Source organism: Leopardus geoffroyi, chromosome B2 (assembly GCF_018350155.1).
Source record: "Leopardus geoffroyi isolate Oge1 chromosome B2, O.geoffroyi_Oge1_pat1.0, whole genome shotgun sequence".
Classification (NCBI taxonomy): Eukaryota; Metazoa; Chordata; class Mammalia; order Carnivora; family Felidae; genus Leopardus; species Leopardus geoffroyi.
The window spans coordinates 65541446-65560291 of NC_059332.1; the positions used below are offsets into that span (position 1 = coordinate 65541446).

General features: G+C 35.4%; 1 protein-coding gene across 50 annotated transcripts in view; it reads left to right on the forward strand.

Annotated features, from left to right (window-relative positions):
- Nucleotides 1-18846, forward strand: part of RIMS1 (regulating synaptic membrane exocytosis 1) — a 489665-nt gene that overhangs the window by 395021 nt on the left and 75798 nt on the right. For 30 of the 50 annotated variants that reach the window (XM_045498708.1, XM_045498709.1, XM_045498707.1 and 27 more), the window contains one exon: nucleotides 17398-17633. The exons of the other annotated variants lie outside the window; for them this stretch is intronic. In XM_045498708.1, the coding sequence (XP_045354664.1) occupies nucleotides 17398-17633 (236 nt within the window). The remainder of the gene's footprint in view (nucleotides 1-17397; nucleotides 17634-18846) is intronic. 50 annotated transcript variants of the gene reach the window in all.

Consider the following 18846-nt stretch of genomic DNA (forward strand, 5'->3'; position numbering starts at 1 on the left):
ATTATTTTCCCCACAATATATAAGAAAAATTAACTGACATGCTGCTAACAGCATATCTTCAGTGTAACATATTATTAAAGATCTGTAAAGTTTATGTATATATTAAGTGCAAGGAAAATAGCACAAGTTATGGATCCTAATATTAAAGCAACTTTCAAATACAACCATTTTACTCCCTGGGAATACTTTTCAAAGAAAGAAAAATCTGTCCCCCAAATGCAAATTCCTCTTTACCTTACAGGATATGTTTGCAGTTGTGATCTTTGTGATTGACACAGAGGCGAGGAACAGTGTATTTAGTCTGAGGTTATGACTGATGTCCAGTGGTACCACCTTTTGGATTCATGCCAGGTATAGATAGGAGTGTTCTGCTTCTAAAAGATCAGGTTTAAGTATAAGAAACCCCACCTGTTGCTAAGATGTGGACTGACTTTGCTTCAGTGCTGATTTTCACAGCACATGAGGACTTCTCCAAGGGCCAGTTCTGTCACCCCTTTGTCTTTGATGTGTTGTAATTACCACACAGATCATCTGTATTAAGGATGCTCAGTACTATAGTAGCTATCAAATTAGCAGGAGGACTGTTTTGAAAGGACTGCAGGTTGTTACTATATTTTCATGCCAAAAAATATATAATGGAAAATTTCTAACAGATTCTTAATTTTCTATTTAACATGGTATGTTTGCATGTTTATATTTGCTTATTGGAGAACCACGTGGGGATTATAAATTTAGCTGTATTATGTCAGCTGGCAGATAATTGTTTTATTGGTCACCAGGCATGAACTCTTGTTATAAACATTAAATATCCTCTTTTTTGGGTAAATATTCATATTTCTGTGTCAGTTATCCTATTATTTGGAATGGATACAATATCCTTTTACTTTGAACCAGTGCTTTTCAAACTACACCTATTTCATGTGTTACTTTCATAATTTTGCCATAACTGTGTAACATGTATTTTATTATATTTTTATTTTATTAATTTTTTTGAGAAAGAGAGCATGCATGCAAGTGGGGGAGGGGCAGAGAGAGAGAGAGGGAGAGAGAGAATCTTAAGCAGGCTCCACGCTGAGCATGGCACTCCATGTAGAGCTTGACTTCATGACCCTGAGATCATGACCTGGGTCAAAACCAAGAGTCAGACGCTTAACCAACTGAGCCACCCAGGTGCCCCTATTATATTTTCAATGTATTCAAAATACTGTGATTTATTAAGTATCTTTTTTTGTGTACCAGGCATTTTGATACATTATTCACATGTAAGATCATTATCGCTATAACAACCCTATAGTGTAATTACTAATAACTTGGTTTTACAAATAAGTGGCACATGGCCAATATGTGGTAGAGCTAGAATTGAGCTGGAATTACCAATTAACTGGTAGTTTAACCCTTTTATCACTGTGTAGTGAACCTGTTTATCTCTAATGATAGTATTCTTTTGGTTTAAAGTCTGTTTTGTCTTATATGAAAATATAATTTTTTAATTACTATTCAAACTATTCACATCCTTTTACTTTCAACCTTTCTGTGACCATATGTATTAGTTATATCTCTTATAAATGGCATACAACTGATTTAGTTTTTTTTCTTCTAGTCTGACAATCTCTATCATTTAATTGGCTACTTAATCAGCTTGCATTTATTTGATTTATTATATATTTGGATTTCTGTCCTACTTTATATTTTCCATTTTTATTATTATGTGTTTCCCCTTTCCCAATTGGTTTTTAATTGAATTGCATTTATTTCATTTCTCCCCTCTACCATTCTGGAAATTATACTATTTCTATGATTTTAGTGCCGAGTTTAGTGTTTCAAATATATATTAGTTAAATAATACATTTAAAGTTAATAGTACCTCTGTTCCCTCCTAGGAAAAAAAAATTACTGTAGTACACTTTATCTCTGCTATCATCCTGCTACCATTTACATATTTTTCCAGTGTTTTAACTATATGTTGTTTTCTTTCTCCCATTATTGGATGTTATTTTGCTTTTAAATGCTTTAGGTTGACCCACATATTTTCTAGTTTCTTTGCTAACTATTTCCCATATGTCTGAGACTTTCATTTTGAGAGTATTCCCTGTCTTCCTGAAATATATGCATTAGAATGTCACCAGTGAGGGCCATTAAGGCTTAGGGAGGACCCGAGTTTTTCCTTGTTATTTAAGGACCCTGGCTCCTACAGAGATTTCATTTCTATCTCCCCACTAGGTCTGCTCTAAATTTCTTGTCTGCAAAACCTCCCAAGACATTCATAATCCATTAAGCAATCTGTTTTCAGTTCCCTCTTGGTATTTTGGCTAAGGGGATTTGCCTTTCTTGTGAACTTGGGTTTGTTAATTGGAATGGGTATTTGTTGCAATTTTCACTTAATTTCTAGGCATCTAAGAGTGAAAAGATTTTCAGAATGTATCATCTACCACATTGCTAGAATAGGTGTTTAATATTTAATGCATTACTGTTTCTTGAGTTTTTGAATTTACTCACTTAAAGGGTAATATTTAAAGTGAAATTAATGAATAAGAATATAACTATGTATAAAAAGCAAGAAGACCTGTGGCCTTAGGGACTTTATCCTAAGTTAGCAGGTGTCAGGGCAGGGCAAGGAGAATCAGATCTTGAGGTGACAGTGAGGTATAAGGTGTTGAGAAAATAGCAGTCCAGGACATCAAAGGGGGGAGGTGGAGGGAGCTGAGGCCAGGAAAATGAGGACAGAAAGGAGCTCCAGCAGAGAAAGGACCACTGGAGATGTAAGGAAGAATGGTAGCTGGGGAATGGAAAAATAATGTAAGGAGTTAAGAGAGATTACAGCTAAAATGGAAGAAGAGATTCTGCGAACTCACAGGATGTTGGAATTTAAGGAAGGAAAATGGGTGGGCCTCTGATCAAAGGAGCAATTAGTAATCATCAAATAGAGAGCATTTTGTAATCAGAGTCCCAAAGCCAGGACAGTCTGTAGGCTACCTGCCTGCCCTTAGAAGATACTTTCAACTCAGATGCCAATCTGATTCAGTCAGCTGTGGCCAAGATGACAAGATACCAGACCCATCACACTTGAACACAGCAAATGTGTATGACCATTTTTTTTTTTTTAATTCAAGGGGGAAGCAGTGTAACTGGGAGGCATGTCCAGTACAGGTTGCTGAAAAGCAAAAAAATAAAACAAGAAAAACATTTATCATAGGTCTTCAATTCTACATATTGATACAAAATATTTGCTACACCTAGGAGAATGATCATTATCTCTCCACAAGTACAGTTGACTCTTGAACAACATGGTTTGAATTGCCCAGGTCCACTTATATGCAGAAGACTTTTTTTCAATATATGAAGTACAGTGCTGTAGATGTATTTTATCTTCTTTATGATTTTCTTCCTCACACTTCTTTTTCTCTAGCTTATTTTATTGAAAGAATACAGTATATAATACATATAACATACAAAATATATTAATCAACTGTGTTTATTGGTAAGGCTTCTAGTTAACAATAGACTATTAGTAGTTAAATTTGGGGGGAATCAAAGTTATATGCATTTTTGACTGTGCATGGAGTCAGCACCCTTGGCCCCCACATTGTTCAAGAATCAACTGTAATTAAAATTTCATGGACAGCATGTCACTGAACAGAGATGTGTGGATATATTGGAGGTAGAAACAGATACATGTCCATGGAGAAGATTTAGAGCTTAGATAATTACCCATAAGCAATCAATGCATGTTGTCTACAGAATGTATTTAGGAAGTTTTTCATCCAGATAGGCATATTGACATATAAGAAATGTGTGATATGAGATGATTTTTTAATGTTTTGGTATTCACTGAATATTGTACACCAGCTTTTGTTGAACAGTGTGTGTGTGTGTGTGTGTGTGTGTGTGTGTGTGTGTGTTACAAATATATATTTAATTACATTTACAATAGCCTGGAAATACATGAGGACATATATATTTTAAGTAGCTATTTGCAGCCATTAAGATACTAAAATATTTCTTAGAACAAATATAAAAACATATTGGCTTACCTAATATTTGAACAGAGTAGTTCTATTTTTCCCACCCTATTATCCACCTGGCTCCCAAATCAACAAAAAACTGGAAGCCACCCTAATTTTTAACTCTCACCTGTCCTCCTTCTAATGCATTGCTCCTCAATGTTTTTACCATTATCAACCCCCTAAGAAGCCTTTTAGATGTTCTTTTCCTAATTGTCCTTTCCACGTGACATTTTAATATTGCAGATAACACTGTATCTGTTTATATACTGTGGCTGTTTAGAGGACCACAAACTGTTATATTATCTAAGAAATGTTTACTCCTCTTACCTCCACCATGAACCAGTTATTACCCTTTGGAAGCATATCACTCCTATTGAGAATGCATATTGAGATGAGTCATCAGGACTTATTGATTTTGCTTCTTAAATAGAACTCATGATCATACACTGAAGATTACAGAGAACAGAGGTGTTTATTCCTCTCTAATTGCCAGCTGAAAACTAACCAAATTTTTTTTTTCAACGTTTATTTATTTTTGGGACAGAGAGAGACAGAGCATGAGCGGGGGAGGGGCAGAGAGAGAGAGGGAGACACAGAATCGGAAACAGGCTCCAGGCTCTGAGCCATCAGCCCAGAGCCTGACGCGGGGCTCAGACTCACGGACCGCGAGATCGTGACCTGGCCGAAGTCGGACGCTCAACCGACTGCGCCACCCAGGCGCCCCTAACCAAATTTTTTAAGAAAGAAACTAAAAACCTCATCTACCATGAACCTAGGAGACAACTACATCTTTAAATTATAAATGATAGAAAACAGCTTTCAAATTCAGTGAAATCTGGACTAAAATGAGGAAAAACACCAAGAATAGATGCTGACTTATTCACCTATTGAATAGAATGTGGAGCTCCCTAAAATAAATGACACAGCTTTGGAAATCCCCATCAGAAAAATTCCCATCTACAATCTTCGAGAACGAGGGACAGTTTTAGCACTGGAAAACACTGTATGTTTTATGCCTCAGAGTAGCAGATGACATCAACCCAGAGGAGAAGCCTCACAAGTCAGCTATGGCAGAGAGGCTATTGGGGGGATGCATAGGGATCAATATGGCAAAAGCTATTTGATGTAGTTTGCAAAGAAATAAATTTCTATAACACAATTATAATACATACACCTTCATTACTAACCTTATGGATATTTTTGAAAACATCACTGGTCTGGATAACTCTACCATTATTCAAAAATAAGCAGTAAGATGACACAATCCATCCAGTTCCGGGCATGGCAACATAGTTTGTATCAGATTAACCTTCCTGCCTCTAAAACTACAAAAACAAACAAGCAAATGTTTTAGGGTATTTGGAAACAATTAAATTGGTAAAAATTTTAAGGACTTCAGTCTTTGAAAGAAGAGAAGAATATGAAATAAGTGCCAAATTTGCCCCAGTTTTCTTTGAAGGTATTTCCAATTCAGTGACATGAGATAATAGAGCCCAAGCAGAAAGCAGTGGTCTTACTGGGCTAAGGAGACCGATCACAGGTCAGACACAGAGCTGGAAACTGCATGGAGGGCTCCAAAATTTGCTATAGATTCCCCTAATGAAATTTGTTGACAACCAATGTGATCGTGCACAGAGAAAGATTCCAAGAAACCAAACAAAAAGCAGCGGCTGGAAGATTAAAGAGCTGAGCAAAGATTCCAGTGGGTGCCCAATGCTGGGGAGATACAGATTGCCTTCAGTTTCTGCAGTCAGAGGGGCTTGAAAAATACCTTTGGGGTGGGGGGAAGCATGTGTGGCTCAGTGGGTTAAATGTCTGACTTTGGCTCAGGTCATGATCTCACTGCTTTTGAGTTCAAGCCCCATGTCCAGTTCTGTGCTGACAGCTCAAAGCCTGGAGCCTGCCTCAGATTCTGTGTCTCCCTCTCTCTGCCCCTCCCTTGCTCACACTATCTTGCTCTCACTCTTGCTCTCCCTCCCTCCCTCAAAAATACATAAACATTTTTTTTAAAAATGAAAAAAATACTTTGATTTCTTATACAAATTTCAGAAAAGCCAAACTCTGGGAATAAGCATTACACTCTACAAGTGATGACAAAGCTTTAAAATCAAGTCTCACCAGGAATAAGATGATTTCTAAAATTTTACCCTTACTGAAGGAAAATGAGAGAGTGAACATCCACAGTGTCTGGCATCTAATTAAAATTTATGGGGCATGATTAAAAAATTAATAAAAAAGGACCAACTGACTACAACCAACAATACAATTTTTATATAAGGCCTTTAAAATAACCATGATTAATATATTCCAGAAAACAAAGGAAGATGGATGTTTTCTACAGAGACCTGGAACCCGTTTTAAAAAGTTAAATGGCAATCCTAAAACTAAAAGATATAAAAAAAATTTAATAGGTGGGTTTAATGGCATGCTAGAAGCAATAGAACAGAGAATTCTTGAGTCGGTCAGTGGAAAGTATATAAATCAGTGCACAAAGAGAAAAAAAAAAATTGGAGAAGGCCCTAAGAGACATTTGGAGCATAATGAAAAAGTCTAATATGCATGTAATTGGGATTCCAGAAGGAGGGGAAATGGCATAAACAATACTTGAATACTGAGGTACTAGCTGGGTTTTCCAAAATTGATGTAATACATCAAATTATAAGTCCAAAATCCTTTAAAAACCTCAAGGTGTGTAAAGAGAAAAAAATCTATCAATATCATGATCAAAGTACTGAAAACTAAAAAAAAACACTTTTATGAAGAATCAGAAGCAGAAAAAGAGCAGGAAAAAAGAAGACATTATCATTCAGTGCTTCACTGAAGCAACGAGATAAGACTGGTTGAAATTTCAACAGATACCGTGAAAGCCAAAAAGCAATGGAACAACCGAAAGAAAAAATGCTTTAGAAAAAAAATTAAAACTTCAAGCTTAAAATTTTATCCTTAATAAATAGTACCCTTCAAACATATCCTACAGACAAGAAAGGAAGAAATGAAGGAAGGAAGTAATGGAAGGAAGGAAGGAAGGAAGGAAGGAAGGAAGGAAGACTAGAATAAAAACCAGTAGGATAATTCATCACCAATAGACCTGTACTCCATGTTGAAGGAAAATATCCCCAGTCAGAAACACTAAATTTCAGGAAAGAATGAACACTGGAAAGAGTTAATGATGATAACAACAACATCTTGTGGTAGTTACAACATATGTAGAAGTAAAATATATAAAACACCTAGGTAAAAGGTAGAAATGAAAGAAGTAGAATTAAGCTGTTGTAAAATTTTTGCATTCTTCTGAAAGTGTTAAAATGTATAATTTAATGAAGTTTCTAATAAGTCAAGGTACATATTTTAATCCTTAGGGTGTCCACTAATAAATAATAGAAGAACACATAATTCAAATGCTGATAGTGGAGAAAAAAAACACAGAATTAATCTAGTTAGGCAAAATGGAGAAGTAAAAGAAGAAACATGATTATTAAAAATCAGTGGCAAGTGATAGAGTCAATTCCAGTTATATCAGTAATTCCATCAAAAGTAAATGGTCTTGGGGCACCTGGGTGGCTCAGTTGGTTGAGTACCCCACTTCGGCTCAGGTCATGATCTCATGGTTTGTGGTTCTAGCCCCGCATCAGGCTATGTGCTGACAGCTCGGAGCCTGGAGCCTGCTTCTGAGTCCGTGTCTCCCTCTCTCTGGCCCTCACCTGTTCACGCTCTGTCTCACTCTCTCTCTCTCTCAAAAATAAATAAACATTAAAAAAAAATTTTTTAAGTAAATGGTATAAATACACATATCCACTGTCGTGAAATGAAAAAAGGAAGATCTCAGTGGAGAATACACAGATATTTAAATGGTATAAACAGTTGTATGCTGGTAAATTTTATAATTCAGATCAATGTTAGCCAAACTATGACCAACAAGCCAAATCTGGCCCACTGCCTATTTTTGTGGGAAAAAAAAAAAAGGTTTATTGGAACACATCTATGCTCATTTGCCTATATATTATCTATGGCTCTTCACCCACCACAATAGCAAACTTGAATAATTACAACAGAGACAGTCTGTCCCACAAAACCTAAAATATTTACTATATGGCCCTTTATGAAATAAGTTTGCCTAAACCTGACTTAGACGAAATGTACAAAGTTCTTAGAAAGCACAACTTACCAAAAATGACATAAGAAAAAATAAAAACTTTGAAGAGTCCTGTATCTGGTTTTTTAAAAAAATTTTTAATGTTTATTTTTTAAAGAGAGAGGTAAGGGAGACAGAGCATGAGTGGAGGAGGGGCAGAGAGAAAGGGAGACACAGAATCTGAAGCAGGCTCCAGGCTCTGAACTGTCAACACAGAGCCCAATGTGGGGCTCGAACCCATGACTGTGAGATCATGACCTGAGCCGAAGTTGGATGTTTAACTGGCTAAGCCACCCAGGCGCCTCATGAGAGTACTATATCTGTTTTTTAACTGATTCCGTAATTATTTTAATGCTCCCCAGAAGGAAAACTCCTTACCCAGGTGGGCTCACTGATAAATTATTCCAAATATTTAAAAAATAATTCTCTCAGGCTTCTGCCAATTTTTCTAGAGAATAAAATGTAAAAATACTTCCAAAAATATTTTTGCGAAGCCAGCCTATCCTTGATAAATTTGATAAGGACATAACACAGGAAAATTATAAACCCAAATCTCATTAAAGTAGTTGAAACGAAGTTTTAGCAAATTGAATCAAGATAGATATATAATAGATGAATGAATGGATAGATTGATTGATTTGGAGAGAATGAAAATATGTCAAAAATATTTGTTCCATAAATGCAACATTTGTTTAACATTTTCTCTATGTAATTCATTACAGAATTAAAGAAATTATATATCGTCATCTCAATAGAAACAAAATATTTGATAAAATTCATCACATATATATGATAAAATATCTTAGCAAACTAAGAACTTTTTTAAAATGATAAAAGTTACCTACAGTAATTTTACAGCAAGCATTGTACATCTGTATTATTTACAGTGTGAGCCAAAGAGAAAATCACCACCAGACATCCTTTGCAGTACCTATGAGATCCCTAAAATTGTGCTAAATTCAGTATATGAACTTTTTTTTTTATTATCTGTAGTTCTAGGATCCTGTAAGCCATAGTACAGATTTTGCATATACTGGTTCTATATATAAAGTAGAACTCCTATTCCTAATGGTCGGCTTGCCACTTCTGGTTAAATGAAATTTGTTCTCAACTAAATATTCTAAGATCAGTCATTTTAACTGAAAACCTGATTCTAATCTTGCATTTTTATACTTTGTCAGCAAATGACTCACAAACCTCTCTTATTATATTGTGAATATTTACATCAAATGGAGCCAGTTTGTCAAAGTTTTATTTTTTTGCCCTTCAGGCTTACTGTTCACAACTACAATAAAACAGGGTAAATAATTCACTTTTCCTCAAACCTTCTACAATTTAATGTATCTACTCAAGTTCTGTCCTTTTACTATCTTCATTCACATTCTAGGTATTTTACTGTAAGCAATGATGTCCTTCTTTTCCTTTGATAAATAAAAACACATCTATTACCTTGAATTTGTATCCATATATTTTACCTAGTGTGGAACCAACCATCAATATTAGTTACAACTTTTATTTTATTTTTTAAATTTATTTTTATTATTTATTTTGAGAGGGGGGCAGGGGGAGGGGCAGAGAGAGAGAATCCCAAGCAGGCTCCATGCTGTCAGCACAGAGTCTGATGATGCAGGGCTTGATCCCATGAACCACAAGATCGTGACCTGAGCTGAAATCAAGAGTCAGGTGCTCAATCCACTGAGCCACCCAGGCACCCCAGTTACAATTCTAAGCTAACCTTCTATCTCATAGAGAACACTCAGAGGTAGAAAATCAGGCATAGCAGGCTGTCATATACAAGAAATTTAGCACACCAGCAAGTTACATAGCACACATAACAAAGCAACGTATGCCTACAGTATCCCTTAGACATTTTCCTAAAATTGCAAAAATGAAGATAAACCTTATCAAAAGCAAAGCTACTGGATACCATATGAAAAATAGGCATTTTTAAAGTATGTATGTATGTGTGTGTGTGTGTATTCATTCCTTGGTTATTGACCAAGTTTTATATTCTGACTTACTTAGCAGTTCTTCAGACATTCAAAGATATTTTTTATTAATTAATGAAATATAATGCTAATGCTAAATCTTAAAGTTAACTAATTAATCACTTGGAAATTTTAAGCAGACATTCCAACCAGCTTAATTACTATTGATATCAGACTTTAATCACAATTATAGTTCAATTTAGTTATTACATAATTTTACATTTTTTATAATTTCAAACATTATTGGAAGAAATGTTAACTTACCCATTAAGTAAAACCAGTATAGGAAGTTTAGGAATTCTAGGTTAATCTGTCTATGAAAACCAACCTAAGTCTTTGAAAATAAAGTAAGATTTTGTGCTTGTATTATATACCATCCTGAGGAAATCTGTAAGAAGACATAAAACTTTTTTTAAGTTGAGATAAATTCACATACCATAAAATTTACCCTGTGAAATGATGCAATTTAGTGGTTTGTAGTATAGTCACAATTAGGTGTGCAGTCATCACAACTATCTAATTCTGGAACATTTTTATCATCCCCCACGAGAAACCCATACCCATTAATACTCACTTCCCATTCCTTCTAGCTCCCAGTGACCACTAATCTACATTTGTCTCCATGGATTTGACTGTGGGACATTCCACTTAAATGGAATCATACAATAAGTAGCCTTGCGTATCTAGCTTCTTTCACATAGTATGTTTTTAACTTCATCCATGTTTATAGCATGAATCAGTACTTCATTCCTTTTTATGGTTGATAATATTCCATTGTATGGATATACCACATTTTGTTTCTCCATTCATCAGTTTGTGAACATTTAAGTTGTCCTCTTTTTAACTATAAAGAATTATGTTGATATGAGTATTCATATGTAATTTTTCATATGGATATGTGTTTTAAATTCTCTTGAGTATGCACCTAGGCATGGAATTGCTAGGTCATATGGTAACTACGTTTAACTTTTGAATGGAATTACTGAGTCATTCAGTAACTCTTGAGTTTCATTGAACTGTATCTAAGCTTAACTAAACTGTCACACTTTTCCAAAGCAGCAGCATCATTTTATTTCCGCATCAGCAATGTATGAGGATTCTAGTTTCTTCGATTCTCATCAGTACTTGTTATTGTCTCTTTTTTATTATAGCTATCCTAGAATATATGAAGTGGCATCTCATTGTGGTTCTCATAAGACTGTTTTAAGCCAAATTTCTTGAACTAGTTTGATATATCTAAGAATTCACTGTGTGGATTTAAGTTCTTATATTAAAATTCTTACGAGTTAGCAATTCCTTGAGAATTTTTTTTCTTAGAAGGCAAGCATATTCAAAATATTAGAATTTCAGTTTATTTTTTCTGTACAGATTCTTCAGTTACCTATATTAAAATTACTTAAATACTCATCTGTATAGATCAATCAGGAACAGGAGCTCTATTAAATTTCAGATACCTTGGAATCTAATATCTGTCTGCCTGGACAGCTATCCCTAGGGTGCACAGAGAGTAAAAGGTTTTCGTTTTCAATAATAAAGACTATTTTTAAGCATGCCAAGAGAACTGGCGACTTCAGTTTTACCACTTAGCCATAGGGCCAAAATTGACATGGAAACCAAAGCCCAGACTTTCAAGGGCAGTTCTGGAAACACATTTTCAACACATTTTCATAAGTGATATGAACTTCTAGCAGCAAACACACATGTAAAAAGACGAACAAGCCAGATTTTCTGTCATTCACCATCCAACTTGTAATATATCCTGATGTCTGCCATCCAGCAGATTTAATTCCACAGATGGATTTCCTATTGTTGCTCCCATTAGTGAGGAATGTATCATTAGTCACAAGTAAGCGAAATAAAAGCGAAACTTACCAAGAACCAGAAACAAAGAGACATGGAAAACCAGAGTCAGTAAAAAGAAAGCAGAGACTGAAAGTCATGTTCTGTTGAGACTTGTTTAAAGGCAACCTTGGGCTTGAGTTCATGAGGTGCCCTGCTCCACCAACAAAATTTAGTTGGATCCGGTAGAGTCCACTTGGGCATTTTGATGGGACTCCCCAACATAATAAAAACATTCTCAGGGCACCTGCTGGCTCAGTCAGTTAAGCATCTGACTCTTGACTTCGGCTCAGGTCATGATCTCATAGTTCGTGAGTTCAAGCCCCACATCAGGCTCTGCAATGACAGTGCAGAGCCTGCTTGGGACTCTCTGTCTCTCTCTCTCTCTCTCTGCCCTTCCCTCACCTGCTCTCTCTCTCTTTCTCTCTCTCTCTCTCTCTCACAAAAGTAAATAAATATAATTCTCAAAATTAAAACACAGTAATAAGAAAAACACATAGCAAATATTGAAGTTTTAATTAATTAGTGAGAAAACCAACAGAGTTATATAATGGTTCCAAAGATGATCCAAGAAGTTCATGTACTTATATATATACACACATATATATATATATATATATATATATATATATAGAGAGAGAGAGAGAGAGAGAGAGAGAGAGAGAGAGAGAGTCATTGAAAACAAAAAGGAATGTTGGAATAAGATTATGAATTTAGATTCAAACTGGATAATATTCTGTAGGTCAATAAAACCATAACTCTTTGGAGTTACCACCTCTTCTAAATAGTAATCATTTGTCCTTATCAGTTTTATTCAAGTTAACATCTAGCTTTACAGAGTTGTAAAATATTTGTGGTATAATTATTATAAGATTAAATAGTAAGTAAAAAGTGTTACATTCCCCTAGAGAGTCAAATGGCCTGTAAGTGGGCTTGTTAGATAACGCTCAAGCATGGCATTAAAAAAGGAAGGCAGCTTTTTTTTTCTTTTTTGGTGTCAAATCCACATTAGATTTTTCTGTGAGGGGGGCAATTATTAGTCTGAGCAATTGGGGAATAGGGTATCTTTAATATGATATGAATGATAAGTTAGAGAGCAGTTTTTTGGTTGGGTGGAACATGTTATGTTTAAGAGACAGATCCAAACAAGAATGTCACTTGATAGCTGGCTATATAAATCTGAAGTTCAGGACTGAGTACTGAGGACAGGTGGAGAAAAACAATTGGAATTTGCAGCATACAGATAATACGTAAAGCCTGAGACCAGATGAGGCATGTAGCTAATTAGTCTCCTACGGAAGAATATAGGTCAGAGGGCCAGGCACTGAAGTGCTCCAGTATTTAGTGATGAAAGAGGATAAAGGTCTTGCCAGTGAGGCACTAGGTAGGAAAATCATAAAAATAAAATGTTTCAAGATCAGTAGAATCAAACGCATTGTCATATACATGATTTATTGAGAAGTCAAAAGGATAAGGACTATGCAATGATAGGACTTTGCCATGTGAAGAAGTCATTGGTGACTTTGATAAAAGGCAGCTTTGGTGAAATAGTAGGGACAAAACCTGATTTAAGTTAGTTCAGGATAGAATAGGAAGAGAGGATGTATGGACAACTGTTTGAGTAGATTTTTAGCAAAAATCAGTAGCCAGAGGGAGAGGGAATATTGAAGGAATATGGAGGGTTTTTTGTTTAATTTTAAAGATGGGTTATATCATAGTCTATTTGTGTACTGACATCACTATTTTTTTACTCCCTACTCATAAATCTTCAATTCACTTAGCAATTGGAATGATACTGTGGCAGATTTAGTCATGTATAAGGTGCATGCTGATATGAGATATCAGAATCCTAAAATAACCAATAAAAAATAGAAAACAAAGGGCTGCGGGGGCGCCTGGTTGGCTCAGTCAGTTAAGGTCTGACTTTGGCTTAGGTCATGATCTCATGGTTCATGGGTTCGAGCCCCACATCGGGCTCTCTGCTGTCAGCGCAGAGCCTGCTTCAGATCCTCTGTCTCCTTCTCTTTCTGCCCTTCCCATGCTCATGCACTCTCTCTTTCCCTCTTTCAAAAATACACAAACATTAAAAAAAAATTTTTTTTAAGAAAATAAAATAGAGGCTGGGAAACAATAGCCATGACAGTAGAGGGACTCTTAGAAGTTTATGAAGCAGAAAGCCTTAAAGTACATCCTGAAGGATGAGACTAAATGACAGGAATGGTTTTCTAGGCAATTGAAGCAGAACAAATAAAAGGCTACAAATTAGGGAAATAGCATATTCAGGCACCTGGGTGGTTTAGTAGGTTGAGTATTCAACTCATGATTTCGGCTCAGGTCACAAAGTCGTGGGATTGAGCCCCATGTAGGGCTCCATGCTGTATGTGGAGCCTGTTTAATTAAGATTCTGTCTCTCCCTCTGTCGCTCTCCCCAGATCACGCTCTCTATATATATAAAATAAAAAAATAAAGCATATTTCTACTTAGATGGTAACCTTCACATGGATTAAACTACCCTGACTGATTAACCCCAGAAACCTCTGCCCTCAATTAGGTAAACAGAATTGAAAATGTTTTAACATGTTCTCATTGAACATTATGATATTCTAGATTCTTTAGGAAGCTACGCACAGTCATCATATCATATAAGAATGCTTTAAAGATTCTTGAGGTGCCTGGGTGGCCCATTCGGTTGAGTGTCTGACTCCTGGTTTCAGCTTGGGTCATGATCTCAAGGTTCATAGGATAAAACCCCGCAACGGCCACATCTGTGCTGGCAGTGTGGAGCCTGCGTGGGATTCTCGCTCTCCCTCGCTCTCTCTGCCCCTTCCCTGATTGCTCTCTGTCTCTCTCTGTCTCCCTCTCTCTCTAAGTAAATAAATAAATACTTTTTAAAAAGAATGCTTTTAAGATTCTAAATAAAATGTTTTATTTTTTGAGGAAAAGTCTACCAGTTATTCACAAAATAACATAACTTCTTAATCCCCTAAATGGTAATGACTAGAAAGATTTACGTAATTTTTTTAAGAAATTTTGTCAGTGTAATAGAACATTTCATTGCTGTGATTAAATATCCATTAAAAAATGTTTGAATCTTCTTAGCTCTTCTTGAATACATTTTCATGATAGAAATATTATTAAAAGCATTTCCCTATACTTTTAAATTTTTCTATAGCCTGAAGAACACTGTTGAAAATTTTACAATAGTACTTTTTGTGAAATAACTTTTAAAATACAAATTTAAAGTTTAATAGAATCCAATTTTCATGGAAATAATGAGAAAAAAGGTACATGTTAATTTATCCATATTTTATTATAAAGGTAAAAATAAAATCATTAGAAGGGAAGTTTCAAATAATTCCTGTGAGGAGTGTGCTGCAAAGATTGATGAGAGGTGGAAAAACTACTGATTTCTCAGTCACAGGTGTTTAATTGAAGATGGACATCATGACTGCAAAACTGACCAAATTGTGACATTGCTTCATGTCCTTCAGCAGAAGTCTGCAAGTAAAACAGTAGAAAAAGCAGGTGGCAAGAGCAGACTTAAGGAGAGGTGGCAGATTTAGGTAATGCACTGAAGTAAATTGCTGAGGACACAGAAGAAATTTACTGGAACATTTATCAGGAAAGAAAGTCCACTGCAGTTGGGAATATAAACCCCACAGGAATCCATTTTGGACTGGCTATATGTTCATGTCTTGAAAAAGAGTTGGCATAAAATGCATAACAGAATTATCATATTTGCAAATGAATTTAAAAACTTTGAGTTAATGAAAAGCTGATTAGAATAAATTGAAAGAATATAAATATTAATATTATTATTGATATGGACCAGTTCAAGTAATACAACTAGGGATTAAAATTTCCAAATGATTCCTATCAAAGAGGGGTCTCATTTTTCAATTCAATTCATGGAAGGATCCTAAATATCAAACAGTCTTGTTTCTTTTCCATTGCTTCTAAGTCTTCCACAATCTCATTTTTCCACATTTCTCAACTCACCCTAATATATCAATTTCCCTTTCTCCGAAAGCACTCATTATATATATGACCACAAATATATTACATGATCCCAACAATTTGTTTTATCATTTCTAATCATATTAGGATTTATCCCAACATGACTATTAAATGTCATCACTCTTAAAAGATACTTATGTTAAGGGGCACCTGGGTAGCTCAGTCAGTTGAACATATGACTTCAGTTTGGGTCATGATCACATGGTTCATGAGTTTGAGGCCCTCATTGGGCTCTCCGCTGTCGGCACAGAGCCCGCTTCAGATCCTCTGTCCCCTTCTCTCTCTGCCCCTTCCCTGCTCACACTCTCTCTCTCAAAAATAAATAAACATTAACATTTCTCTCTCTCCCTCCCTCTGCCCCTCTCCCCCACTCATGCTTTCTTTCTTTCTCCCTCTCTCTCTCGAAAAAAAATGCTCTATTAACGTACTTTGTACTTGGAAACAAGAAATAGAAAATTGAAAATCAAGATGGTGCTGAGTGTCACATAAGCCAATTTTTTGCAGATATTTTAAAGAAACATAAAATAATGAGGGTCATTTCAGATCTGTCAAACTAGATCTTTATTGGACCAAAAGGGGCCAGTCTAGATGCAATGCAATATAATTTAAAGGATTTGAAGAATCCTAACATCTATAGCTCCCAACTTGCTTGCCCTACCTCTCTGCCCAGTTCACAGACATACATTTACTTTGGCAGGTAGAGATGGGTTTTTTTCCCATCAACATGGTGCCTGAAATTCTCAACAATAATTTTCTCATTTAGGAGAGAAGGGCAGTAATCTGTTCAGATAAATGAGTACAGTCTGGGAACATAGACAAGTAAGTTTTGGTAGGAAAGAAAAAAGGACTATCTCAACCTGAGCATATGAATTTGAAATACTCAAAGAGAAAAATGAGATGAAATTTGGAGGAGATGGAGCATGAGGGGACAAGGAAGTAGGAAGGAAATGCAGTTTTTTTTTGCCTCATTAGCAGTGTTTCCTAGACTCATTAAGCCTCAGGTGGCAAAGAGATGTCTGTTAGTTGGAAGTAGAACAGAGCTGTTTTCATTTTTTAAACCTTGTATGGCAAACTCAGAGTATCCATTTTTTATTAATATTTTTTCCTCAGGAATGTATATGAACTTGTCTTATTGATTTAAATATCCTTGTTTTTCTCTGAAAGTAACACACTAAAAAATTAGTAACATTTACCTCCTTTTGGATAACACTGGTTGCATTTGTTTTCACTAAAAGTTTATGGATTCCTTGTTGAAATTCCTTGTTGTTTTGAGCTATATAGTTGTAAGACTACTATGCAACTGGCTTTTCCCCCTAAAAATTTGCCTGGATTATTTCAAAATAAATTAGATTTAGAGTTTCAGTTTTGCTGACCTATAATTTATGGATGCGTATATGTTTTTACTTTGTAAATATAGTTCATTTACCCCTAAAATGCAAGGCAGACGGATGGGGACTTCAGGAAGAGCCATCATGAAGAGCACCAGTGTGAGTGGGGAGATGTACACACTGGAGCATAATGACGGCAGTCAGTCCGACACAGCTGTGGGTACAGTTGGAGGAGGTGGAAAGAAAAGGAGATCCAGCCTGAGTGCCAAAGTGGTTGCCATAGTGTCTAGAAGGAGTAGAAGCACATCCCAGCTAAGCCAAACAGGTGAGTGAAGTGAATTCAATTTAGATACCTCGAGTTCTTGCTGGAGAGACAAAAGTGGATCCTCATGCTATGGCTTGTGAGTGATTGCAGAGCGTATTGATTCTTCTTTGCAAAGGAAGTTTATTTTTCTGTCTCTGAAAATCTGTTATATATGCGATTTTATTTTTTTTTTTTTCTGTGCAGCTGTCTAACAAGGTATCATTTGTCAATCGGTAAAGTGGTCAGATATTTTCCTTTAAGTTAAAAAAAAAAGTAAAACCATGTTTATAAATATGCAAGGAAATGCAAAGAAGTATTAAAGATCCAAATTTATTTATATGCAAGAAAAGCAACAGGATTCTCCTTTTCAAAATGTTCCATAATACAATTACCTATAATTTAGGCTCTATATTTTGATGGAAAAGAATGTCAGTTGTGCAACTTGAGATATAGTCTTCAAGGTACTGTATGAATGTAATTATTGAACTGTGATTATTATATTTTCAGTGCAAATTAAAAACCCGGCAGTTATTTCTACTTTAGAAAATGGGTCAGTGGATTTGTGCAAAGAATAATGTCTTAATACAAATTTGAGTTTCCAGATATTTTCTACTGCTTATAAATCTTAAAAGCTTTATGTCCTCAAGGTATATAGAAAAAGGCAAAACACAGAAGGGAGAATGGTTATTTCTGTACTATAAAATATTTTTTAAATTGCCCAAAATTACATAATATTTGATCATACATATTAGATTAATTCATTACTATGTTCAGTACTGTGGAAAACCAAAGGTAAGTGAAATACTGAATTGATTAAATTGTCAGCACTTGTTTCTTCCGTCATAACCATTGGTTCCATATTTTTGTTCCTTAACAGCAAAAGTCTTGTTGTAACAACATTTACTTATTCCAGAAAACGTTCATGGAATTCTTTTCTGTAGTTGACTTGGCATCCTGGAGAGTATCTATTTTAAAATGTACATTCTAGTGGACATATTTACAAATAAATTAAAGGTAGGAAATTGAACCATTCAGAAACTGAAGTACAGCACACAGCTATTTAAACAGAGGTTTGTCTTTCTGAAAATCATAGAATAAACCTAGATTATCTAAGTCTCTGATGGATCTGTCTCTGTGCCATCCCACTAAGATGAGCTGTTTATTGCGAAGGAGAATCTTTTATCTTTCTGAGGGTCGGATTTCTCCTTGAGTAGGAGGCATTTTTTCATTTGTG